Source organism: Trachurus japonicus, chromosome 19, assembly GCF_045865225.1.
Source record: "Trachurus japonicus isolate A0001 chromosome 19, Traja_1.0".
Lineage (NCBI taxonomy): Eukaryota > Metazoa > Chordata > Actinopteri > Carangiformes > Carangidae > Trachurus > Trachurus japonicus.
In genome coordinates this window covers 16740956-16753303 of record NC_140925.1, presented here as the reverse complement: position 1 = coordinate 16753303, position 12348 = coordinate 16740956, and the positions used below count along the sequence as shown (strand labels likewise).

The window sequence follows — 12348 nt, the reverse complement described above, 5'->3', positions numbered from 1 at the left end:
AGGCACTTTCAGGCTTATTCCCAACAGAGTGATAAACTGGATGAGGGGAATACATTTTTCACAGTTGAAAAAAAATAATGAGACAATATTGTCTATGTATTAGCAAGTGAATCTCTGTATTATGTCTCTACATGTTTGTTTAAGGATCATAAAAAAATTAGAAGGTAGGGATGTTGTATGATAGCACTGAAAATTTCCTCTAGTCAATCAGAAATGTAGTGATTTTGAGATGGACGCACTTTAACTACAACCAAATCTGGAATTTTGAAATACAGTATTGGGATAAAATAAGTCAAAAGAATACAATCATAAAAAAGGACAGGCTCTTTAAATGAGTTTTTTTCATGTAAGCAAAACAGTCATGAAAGACAAATACACCGTCTACAGAACACAGCTCAGCCAGTAAATAGAGAAAAGAAGGGAGGAAGAAATGATCAGAGTTCACCCTCCTCCACTCACAGAGGAGCGTGGCTGGAAACAACCACTTTAAAGTTCAAAGTGCAACACTTAGTGAAAAGAGAAGAGGTAGATACAAAACAAATGAAAAGGTGAGAGACAAGAAATAGGTAGGGCTGCAATTTGTTTTCTCTGATTTATTTTTCTGATAAATCTATACATTAAATGTTCAAAAAAATACAAACTGTACCTCAGACTGTTTAAAACTGTATATCAAAGCATGAATAAACTGTTTGTACAAATACTGGATGTCCTTATATTTCCCCTAGAATTTTATCTGATCAGTTAAGCACAGTGTCTAAGGGTGTTGGAGCCTGATGGTTGAAGCTTTCTGGCTTAATTAGGTTAATAAATAACCAACTTGCAAGAACAATTAACTTGTATAATTTCGTATATTATGTTAGTTTATCAAATGTTAATTTGAAAATCAAACTAACATCTGATAATAATTTGTTTACTTGGTTTGCAAATCAGATGTACTTATTGGCCATTACCGCTCAGTTACTCGTTCTAAAAATTAACCACAAACTTTCAGACAATATGTTAACAAAATTGAGTTTCCCCCCTCCAAACTGATCACACTTTTGTGTCATTGCATAAATTGGCTCATTTGATATTATTTGTGATAATATCAAAATCAATCAAAGACCACTGATTTTTATAAATGTTTGCTATTATGTAATGTTATGCTGCTTTAAGTGACCTTCTGGCCTGAGTGCTAATACATTAACACAACTTTAGTGTAGTGTGTCAGTAAACAGTTGCACTCAGCAGACACAAAACAAGATTTTTTCAAGGAGTGACTTTAAGTAGAGCGCTGTTTGCATCTGGACAGGTTCATGAGAGTTGTAGAGACTGAACTAAAGTTGAACAATGACTTGCATGTGTTAATAAAGCTGTAATTAACTGCAGGTAAAAATACATATTTCATGTCACATTTCATGACCTTTTGTTATTACAAAAATGATGATGATTATGGATTTAATGGAGGAAATTATCCAGTTTACTCTATCTATTTTGCATTTTTGAATTGATTGCAGCCCTAAGAGAGTGAGTCAGAAAGAGACAGAGTGTGGCTGAGAACACAGAGGGGGGTCATACACTTCACAACAGAACAACCAGCACAATAACCATCTCCATTACTGAGACAAAACAGCTGACTTAAGGTGAACTACATGACTGAGGGGGTGTGAGTGAAGGATGAGGGTGGGGGGAGGTAAATGCTCACATTAGTATTATTAAGAATGTGCCAGATACTGTACAAATCCTGAGAGGGAGGCATATGTGGGTTATGTTTTAGATGGTAGGTTGAAGCAAAACCGCTTACAGCTACAGTTCAAATACGTCTGCCTGCATATGTCAAGAGCTTTAGATCTTAATGTCTATATATTCCAAACAAAACATTATCACCAGTTTACTATTGTCACAAAGAATGATGACACGTTTTACATCATAATTCAGAAATGGACTTTAAACCTTATGAAAAGACCCAACTACAAATCCGACCAGAGAGTGACTTGTAATTGGTCTACTGTAAAAAAATAAATAAATTAAAAATAAAATAAATTAAAATAAAAACAATAAGCAAAAACAAACAAACAAAAAAACTCAGAAAAGAACAGGATAAAATGGTGAGGGTAAGGCAGAAAAGTAGCTACAAGCACAGAGCTGGTAAGGACGAGGTTTGAAGATCTACACTCAGGACCTGGACAGAACTGACACAACAACTAACCAACTGTAGAGTAGGAGCGAGAGAGAGACCAACCAACACACAAGAAAATGGCAGAAGGCATAATTACCACGCTCATGAGTGATGACTGAGGAAGGGAAGAAAGTGCAGTAAACCAAAATGAGAAAAGGAAAACAGGGGAAGAAAGAAAGAGAGAAAGAAAGAAAGTAAGAAACAAAGAAAGAAACAAAGAAAAAGATTACATATAGGGAAAAGAGCTTTAAAAAGTCCCAATTCAGTTGTTTGGTCAACATGGAAAAAATAATATAAGACTAAATAACAGAAAACTTGTACAGCTGAGTAAAATAATAAAAAAAAAAGAGCTGAGCCTAAAATATAACAAGACCTTGTAGTTTTTTTGTCCTTTTCCTTTTGGTTATGGATATGCATCAACGTTGAACCTGTTTTGATAATGTACTGTAGGCTTTTAAAATGACGATTAGATTGTCTTACATGATATGAGGAAGGTATGAGTTGAACGTGATCAGCTGTAGTTGGTACCATGACTAATTTCAAAAATGGGTGCAGTAATGAGTGATAAAATCAGCCAGTTTTAGTAATTGCTGGTTTTCTTCAGTCTGCACATAAAGGGATAGAAAACACCTGTTGTAAAATATGAGTCAATTTCGTAAAAATACCATACAACTGAATAAACACCTCATTATGAACAACATTAACATTAACATGCAGACGTTATTTTTTTTCCATTGAGAGCAACACTGCAATCTGTATTTGCTTGGAATTAAAACAGCCATCATTTACTTGTAATGAGAACCAATATACGAAATAGTAATATAGAAATATTAATGGCAGTTTTAAAAATGTAATTATGCACTGACAGCACATAATTATACAGCAATCATTAAAGCAAGGTGTTAATACTCTGTAGTGACTATTCCTTAGTGATACATGGATTGTTTTTGTTTTTTTAAATGAGGACCATCCTTGAGCTGTATTACAATGTACATCAGTGGATCTTCAGCCATGTTAAGAGGTAATAAAGCCGCATAGCCTGCTGTGTTGAGCTAAACCACTATAAAATGTAAGTATGTGAAATACTAATAATTTTATAAACTTTGTTCTCGCAGTGATTCACTGTGACCTCCTCCCTGAGGTGTTTAATGGTGGATTAATGACATCACTCTGTTCAGCCACTTACAGTAATAACGTTTCATATGCAAATGGGAGAAATTAAAGTGTGAAAGATCAGAAATGTTATACGACGTAACAGGCATTTAGCTTTTTTAACCAGAAATTACTGAAAACTGCTGCACCTCTTAAAATGTAACAATTAATGTACCAATAATAGCCTCTTTTACACAATACTAAGACATTTATGGAAGTTAATAAGTAAACTATGAAGCCATTTTAACTTCTACAAACCAGTCAAACCAACAAAGGAAAATTTCTTCCACTGCTGTAGTCTGTCTACATTAAGTATCAGTAATCTAAAGGTTGACCGTGAACATTTGTAACAAATGAATACATAGAAGATGTAACAGGAAAATCATGAATACACACACTTGTACACCAGGAGTCATACTGGATAATGCATAGGAAGAAAAGGGTAGTATTGCATTACCACTAGATCAAAATCAACAGAATGCTGAACCAAGTGATGATAGGATAAATGGGACAAAGCAAAACAAAGAATGATGATCTGACAGGAAAAAATTGCCTTTACAGTATGTGTCAGGAATAACAACCAAGGTGTGTACACCAAAGAGTGCATTTCTTCTAGCAAAACTATGTTAATGATCACTTTCTACCTGAAGACAATGCAGTAATATGCTTTACAAGAGATACATTGTTGTTTAAATAGCTACCTTACAATCTTTGTTTAAGAGCTCCACTTTGATTTACCTGCACCTGGTGTAGAAAATCAGGCCTGGCTTTCTAGTAAAGTAGTTTTTTGAGAGCAGCAACACTAGTCTCCAACTCAGAGGCACTGATTTAATGATCCTTTCTCTGCACTGACCTGAAATAAGACATAATGGAACTTACCTGAGCCCTCCTCTGTCACCATCCCCAGTCCTTCTGCTTTGTTCTGCCTCTCAAATGCATTAAGATCCAGTACACTGAAAAACATAGTGAAATTCTCTTATGTTACTACACCCATCTGATGCTGAATACCGTTCTTCTGTTCATTACTTTACATTAACACCTGAATCCATATTTGTGCAGAGTGGCATTTGAAACCTGCACTAAATCTTTTCAATGTTAACACATAAGCTATTTCCCTTGCCAGCCCACCCAATTTATTGACAAGGAACGATTTAACCTTTCCAGCACAGAATACTGTAAGTTACGTGTTGGTGTATATACGTTAATCGCAACAAATGACCAAATTAAGTAATTAATGAAAAGATAGGACTGACTAAGTAATGCTCAGTTGCACTTTATGTGGATGTTCTATGTCGTCTAGTGGATTTGACTGATGTATGTGTGGATAGGCAGAATTATCTCTGGGCAGATCCTGTTTGAAATCTGCCGTTGCAGATAACTGGATTTGTTTTTGATACTGAATAAAACCTGATGATTCCCAAGAAAGATTTATAGTTGCATAGAGCGTCTCTTGTCTCTACTTTTTAAGTGGAGTAATGGATCATGTCTGTGTTCAGATTTGACTGAGATAGGAATTTTAGAAAGAGTGTGACTTGAGCAATTAATCAGCTCCCTGACAGCTGCATTTTAAATGTGTGGGTCAGCCAAAATAGAGAGCGAGACAGAGGGAGATTATTTGAGATATAGCACCCACCCACCTGGCCTATCCTGATTTTATCAGTAATTTTTTTGAGTCCAGGGGCAGGAAGTGCTCATAGAGTTACCTGCATGATTGCATCAGCCCAGCCAGACTCTGAAAAAAGCCCACATCCTTCTTGTCTTTCAGATAATCCAACATTTTCTGTCAAAGAAACAAAGACCACAATGGACGAGGGAAAGTTGAGAAATATTATAGACTCACTTCTGATTTAAAACAGAAACAGAAAAAATACAGAAGAAACAGTCAACCATAGAAAAAACAATCTCAGTTCCTCATTGAGATGAAACAGTGTCTTTCTGACAGGTGTTTTCTATGTATAAAATCCTTACCAGAAGGAGATATTCAGCCTTTCAAATGCATTAACACTAAAACAGGGTATATACAGGAATCTTGAAGTTAATTCTAAAACCTTTTTAAGACTTTTTCAAGGCCTTCTCAATATTTTTCAGTACATCGCTGCCACTTCAAACTGTAACCATTTACATCAGTGACACTTTTAACTTAACAGTTCTAGTTTGTGATAAAGACTATAGACCACTATGATACAACAGAATTCAAAATAGGCTAGGATAATAAATAAAAGCAAAGTTTATCAAAAAAATTTTTTTTTAAAATTGCTCCACTCTCAAAAAACAAAAACATCTTCTTTTCTTTTTTATGTACCGGTTCATCTTTGTTTTGTAATAAAATGAATAAATTCACACACTTTTACAATGTTTTTTAGGACTCAAACTCTTGGACAGCTAATTCAGAAAAAACACCTTCAAAATGTAAGACTTTATAAAGCCATGAAAATACTTTTAAATACTTTTTAAGGGTCTTAATTTTCCCAAAATTGATTTATCACCTTTTAATACTTTTCAAGACCCCGCGGATAAAAGGACAGAGTGGGTGAGCACTTTACCTGCTGCACAGTAGAGTTTCCTCCATTGAGAATAGCTATGCCCAGCTTCAGAGTAGAGGCCACCATGGGACCCATCTCACCTGGTGAAGGGAAAATCATTCTGTTATCCACCACGGAGCAGGATCATTGCAAACATCATTTACATTTCAATTTAGCTGCTAGGCTCATTCAGCAAGGACATGAATGTAGCTGATGATCATTGATCATGATCATCACAATATGAATTGTACTTTAGGTTACCTTTTGTCTCAATAAGTTATTTATTAAAGTTATTAGTTCATAGATGCACATATTAAAGTTAATAGTTTCAGTGTAACGATCATGCCATGCTGAATGAATCAGAAATTACTATATCTTTACTAAGAAGTAGCAAGGTAAAAAGTGCCCTCCTTCTCTCTTGGGTTTCTTGGAGCTGTTGTGTGTCTGCCAGATTGTGGTTTGAATCTGAAGACTCACACTATGAAATTCTGCAGCTATGTTTGTTTTGAGGTACGTTTCGTTCTTCAAACAACACCTAAATTAAACTCCAAACATTTACAGTTTTGAAATCTTAGGGCGTATTCACACCAGGCTCGTTTGGTCCGCTTGAAACGGACTTTTCCTCTGGTGCGGACCTTTTGGGGAGGTGTGAATACAAACCAGCGGACTGGTTCACTTGTTTGGTCCAGACCAGAGTCCCAAACGAACCCTGGTGCGATTTGCGTCCGGTGTGAATGTAAACCGAACCTTTCCCGAACCAAATGCAAAATCCAAGCGCCTTTTTGGATTCAACAGGCTTCCGTTGTTGTCAGAAAATGTGGAAATTATCAACAAATGAGCCGTGGGTCAACATGGAGCACAGATAGACACGCTGCCTCCTTGATATTTGGTCAGTGGAAAACATTTATCAAATGCTGGAGAGGACGCACCCGTCGCCGTTAAGGATGCGCATTCTTAATATATTTTTTAACTCATAACAGAAAGTCGTTATCCGATTAATAACCGTTAACAGAAATAAATGTGACTAGGCTTCAATGCCGATCGGCAACACAGCATCCTGAGAGAATGATTATGTTTTTGTGCCGTCCTTTTTTTCTTTTCTTTTTTTAGCGCACCATCCTTCAGACTAGGGGTGTCAACATCTACACGTGTAAACGGGTACATGGATAACAAATCAATAACGTTAGCAGTTTACACGCCCCCCCCATTAATTTCTCATCAATATATAGGCTATTTAGTATTTTTAGGGGTGATAATGTTGCCTGAAAGCTTCAGATAATAATGGAACTGCATGTCAATCCCCCCTCACTTTATCTCCGCGTAGCCTGCCCGTCTCTCTCCAGCTGTCCTTTCAAAATAAAGGCTGAGGAAAAAAAAAAAAACCATCGACTCCTCCGGCCTGAAGGAGGCTCAACATAGCCAGGCTTTGTGTTCATGTTCCAGCTTAACAAAACCTCTAGCCCCGGTCCGAGTTGACACGGTACTACGAAGCTGTTTATCAACTTGCTGGCGGAGATGCTCAGAGAGAAAGTAAACAGCTGCGGATCAGCGCAATCTCTCCGTACAAATGCAGAAAGGCAGCCGCCTCAAAATTTATAATGCAGAAAAAACCCTGGTCTGAGCCCCGTTTACAAGTGTATAAAAAACTGTAAACGTTGACACCCCTACTTCAGACGCACATGCATACGTCTGTATGTTTGTTGTCTGACTTTCCTTAATGGGGACTGCTGCATAACGGTCACATAGCCTCCAAGTGATGAATAAGCACAGGATTGGAAATACTACCAAATTGAAAAGGCAGCAAGAAACGCATTCATGACCTCCATTGTGTACTTTTCGTGGAAGATCCTGCTGATAATTTTTATCCAATGACTGAGCAACTGTGGGACACACGTGCTTTTGTTTAGAAAGTTGATCCGCTTGTGAAAAAATGCAATGTGAATACAAACCGCACCAAGTAAAAAAAAATTTAGTCCGCACCAAAGCAAGTGAACTATTGGACTTTCCTGGTGTGAATACGCCCTTAGTTCCTCTTTCTCTGATTAAGGACTAAAGACTGAGAACTTGAACTGACCTTTGCTGGCGCTGATGGTTTGAAGCACCATCTCAGCAGCTCCTCGGTCATGTAGCCGAGCCTGCTGATACAACAACTTCTGCTTCTCCATTTCTTTCTCCTGTTCATGTGAAACACAGTAGAGGTAGCATCAGAGCTTCAGCTACGTTAAAGCCACCACGAAGCCTGACACAGAGCGACTGACCACCTACTTCAAAACTCTTCACTTCCTCTCCGTCCTCATCCTCTTCATCGTGGCAACTCTGAATGAAAAAGAAGGAACACGTGAAGGGCACAGATGAACACTGTCAACCTCATCATCATTAGCATCAGTTATTTCACTTCTAAGTAATGAAAAGGTTTCTGGTGCAAGCAGTCAGTAGCTCATACCTTAGCCATGATGTCAGCATAGGCCATGTAAAGATTATCCTCATCCAGTTTACTGCAACAGATAAAATACATACTCACACATTTGGTGTTGATAATACTCATTCTGTTTACAACAGTGATGATCTGCCTGATGGAGTAGTATAAATAGTGATGAACTGATAAAGTGAAAAAAATTAGTCATCCTTAGTTTTCCAGCTCCTATGACTGACTGTCTGATATGTATATGAAAACCCACCACTTCTCTGTGAGGGCTGTTCTACTGAATAGCTGAATGAGCTGATGCAGTGGATCAATGTGCTTCACCCCCTCCTCTTCTTCACATGGTTCTTGGTCACCTGGTTTCTGACATAAACAAATGCTCACAATCAGAAGAGACTCAAGGGGACAAAGAGTAAAATACAATTTGATCAAATGCCTTTACAGAGTAAAACAAACAATGCCAGGGGCTAAAATAATTCTATCTATTTTAAATATACTAACAGCGAGGTCCTCAATGAGTTTATCTTCAAAGTAGTGCTCCTCTGCCTCGATCCAGGACTTCTCATAGCCCTGCAGGAACAGGTTGACAGCCCGGTGCCTAGTGTGTGGAGATACAGTAATATAAGATATACCAGCTCTAAATTTAATGCATAGCGTGTGTGTGTATGTGATCATAGAACTTACCTGGGCAGGTTGTAGAGTGGTGCCATCCTGAAGCAAGCCACCACTGCTCTCTTCCTCTGTTTGGACAGGAGCTTGTGCCACACGGCCTTCTTACTGCGCTGAGGGTGCTCAACCTAAACACACAAACTGAACTCAACAGTGGCTCACTGTGCAACATCTTCTCAAACTGGACTGACTTGACTATTTCACATGAGATCAGCTCTTCTAATCGGAGTGAAGAGTGCGCCCACACACCTGATCCAGGTGGAAGAGAACATGAGCTATGTCCAGGACTCTCTCCACAGTCTTCTCTGGGTCTGAGGTGTCCTCGTAGTGATTAGGGAGGTCCCTGTACAGAGCCATCTGCCATCGGATAGCTGGGTCCTCCAGCTGTCAGGTCAAACACATCCAGTCACAATTACATAGAGGAAATTGATTTCAGTGTCATATGAGGTTGAGAACTTCTCTAAGCAGTTAACGATAATGAATTTTCTTAGATTTCACCAGCTGTTACTATGTTTTTACTGAATATACTAACAGGACCTTGATCATGTTACCATCACAAACAGGATTTTGGTATTGACTGTGCTCCTACCTTCCCCTGTAAATGTAGATTATTCTTGATGATCTCTCGGACTTCGTCCTCTGTATCTTTCTGTTAACAGAGCAAATTCACATACATTAGTGGATCAACATTCATATACTGTATATGAGGTGGACAGTGGCCAGTGAACTGGGTTTAGGGGTTAAGATTATGACCATGAACCACAACGTCCCTGGATCCAGTCTAGTCTTTGTCATTTCATGCAGATAGGAGATAGCAAGAGCATGACATGACAGAAATGTGGCAAAGTAAAAAAAATGAATGATGAATTAACCTTTATCACAGGTCTTAAATGATCATTTGTCATTGTCAACTGACGTACAGTACTTCTCTTATCATTACCTTTATACCAATGAATTTGTATTTACACATAATTCTGCTTTAAAATTGAAGTGATCACTACTACTACTGTACTACTACTACTACTACTACTACTACTACTACTACTGAAATCTATAGCGCAGTTCAAAATGTACCAGGCAGATGTGAATGTTTCACACCTGGTTGAAGCGGTTCTTAGCCAGTGCAATAAGCTCTTGTTCTCCAGGGGCACAGATGTTGAGTCCAACAGGTAGCAGACGCTTCAGAGTAGCAACAATCAGACTTGTCTGCATCGAATATCGATCTCCTTTTCTCTTCATCTTCTTCCTCTCCTGGTCTGAAACTATTCCCTGAACAGAAGACAAGAAATGCGATGTTAGTCTCAATACAAGCTTTCATTCATATCACACATATTTTTAGTAATTGCTGGTTGTGACACTTGATCATAAACACACATATTGTCATGAGCCTCCACTTCCTTCCATGTCCCCGTACCTTTGACATCTTACACTTCGTGTCAGTGATGAGGAAGGACATGTTGTTGATTTCATTCTGGACAACAAAGTTCTGCTCTTCCCTCTTGAAGTTCTGCAGAAAGATGACAAAACATCCATGACTCTCTGGGATACTGCCCTGCTAGAATTATCCAGTGACAGAGGTTTCTGAAACTTCCTCAAACAGATGATCTAACTGTGGCTCCCATTCATCAGCTGCGTGTAGGTGAGAAAGAAGCTGAAAACTGAAACTGAACTTATCTCTAATTTTTTTCCTTAATTTGTTGCATCTGTCTGTCACTTGTTCATAAGAGGAACCAAGTGCAACATTGTCAGTGCCTTCCATGTGAGACATGGTTAGGATTATGGGCTACTTCAGAAGGACCATGAAAAACAGCCTTTAATGAAATATGAAAGGACTAAATTATAAAGACCAATCAACACACTAAAAGCACACTGTTAAAAGCTCCATGGACTGGAATTAGAAGAACAAGCAGCTCTTAACAGTGAGTAATTTAATTTACCACTAATGATTAGCATCATTAATCATTATTAAGTAAGTTAGTTACTTGTGTTCTCTCTATCTGCACTTGACCTTGACTAATACTTCCATCTACTTTTCAGTCAGCAGCACTTTGCTCCTTCACAGTGATTTTCTTACATGAGACTTGGCCCAGAAGATGAAAACCTCAGCCACCATGCGGAACAGCTCCTCAGCCTCTGGGTTGGATTCCTTCAGCCATCTGGCCCTGTCGGCGTACAAAGATAGGAAGTGGATAACGGCAGGTCCTCTGAGTTCTGCGCTAACTACATTCTGTTCCCCAGAATGCAGCATATATAAACTCTGATCTATCACACTTCAGTCAAAGCTCTGTACCTGTTGTAGTCAACAAATCGGATGAGCAGAGGGTAGAAGGCGTACAGGTCTCTGACCAATACAGTGAACTGGTCCATGATGAGGAGCTCCGTCTCTGACATCTCACCCCTCCCCTCTGCTTTGCTGTGTTCCTCATCCATCAATACAACTGCAGCTTTCTACACAACACAGTGCATGGTCACTGTCATTATCACTAAACATTTTCAGTCTGTTTTACAAAACACACTTTCTTTGAACCTGAGGCTGTGACATCAAACACACAGAAATGGTTTAGTTACACACCATTTTCCACTTATGTTGTAATAAGGTCATCTAAGAGAGTACAACATGAGGACACTCACTTTCTTCAGTTTATCCATCAGAGGCAGGAAGTGGGTCTTGAGCAGCTCGGCTTTGGCCTTGCTGATGATTGGCTGAGAGAAAACTTGGGGAAAAGACAGAGATGGGGTTTGACAGTTAGGAATACAAAAAATAATTGTATGTGTGTGCATGAATGTGTAAGAGATGTCTTCTGGTGCCTGCACATACTTTGATCTGTTAGCAGTTTATTAGTAGCACCATCTCAACCTAAGTCAGTCTAATCCTAAATTTCTGCAATAAACCCTCTGAAGGTTCTAATGTATGTGTTACCATTGTGGAGGCTGCAGTTTATGCTGCTGCTTTGCACCTGTCAGATTACCACAGCACAAAGGCAGTCGAGTTGTCAAACATTAAGAAGGAACAGTCTGTTGCACACGGTGTGTTGTCAGGTTTACCAGCTAGTCTTTTCATCCAGGCCCCCTCATCTATTCCCAGGTTGTTGTAGATGATCTTGAGAATGTTTCCCAGCAGTGTGTTCATGTGTTCAGAGGTGACAGAGGTGCAGCAGCTGTCTGTTTTGTCTGTGTTGCTCTCAGGTCCATATTCCCACCAGTGAGACATGTAGCTGCATAACATGGGCAACACCACCTGCAGCAAAATGGCAGTTTTACCATGAAGCACGTAACCATATATTAACAGTGTACAGATACAGATAACAGAGCAGTGAGCACAGTGTGTCACTAGGAAATGTACAGGTATAACTGTACAATTGAACACTGATGATTAAGGCTTAATATGCAGTCATTTTCAACAGTTCTCAGGACTGAGTAGCAGT

The 12348-nt window shown here is 38.7% G+C and overlaps 1 protein-coding gene across 11 annotated transcripts in view; it reads right to left on the bottom strand.

The window, feature by feature from the left end:
* Positions 1-12348, bottom strand: part of ryr2a (ryanodine receptor 2a (cardiac)) — a 152411-nt gene that overhangs the window by 19255 nt on the left and 120808 nt on the right. For 8 of the 11 annotated variants that reach the window (XM_085761346.1, XM_085761350.1, XM_085761356.1 and 5 more), the window contains 18 exons: positions 11969-12161; positions 11555-11637; positions 11214-11371; positions 10998-11085; positions 10338-10430; positions 10022-10192; positions 9513-9572; positions 9173-9307; positions 8939-9051; positions 8756-8852; positions 8511-8617; positions 8276-8327; positions 8098-8148; positions 7907-8006; positions 5854-5933; positions 5014-5090; positions 4190-4263; positions 2256-2273 (listed from right to left, as the gene is read on the bottom strand). In XM_085761346.1, the coding sequence (XP_085617472.1) occupies positions 2256-2273; positions 4190-4263; positions 5014-5090; positions 5854-5933; positions 7907-8006; positions 8098-8148; positions 8276-8327; positions 8511-8617; positions 8756-8852; positions 8939-9051; positions 9173-9307; positions 9513-9572; positions 10022-10192; positions 10338-10430; positions 10998-11085; positions 11214-11371; positions 11555-11637; positions 11969-12161 (1750 nt within the window). The remainder of the gene's footprint in view (positions 1-2255; positions 2274-4189; positions 4264-5013; positions 5091-5853; positions 5934-7906; positions 8007-8097; positions 8149-8275; positions 8328-8510; positions 8618-8755; positions 8853-8938; positions 9052-9172; positions 9308-9512; positions 9573-10021; positions 10193-10337; positions 10431-10997; positions 11086-11213; positions 11372-11554; positions 11638-11968; positions 12162-12348) is intronic. The other 3 variants (XM_085761349.1, XM_085761354.1, XM_085761355.1) reach the window with 1 other exon arrangement.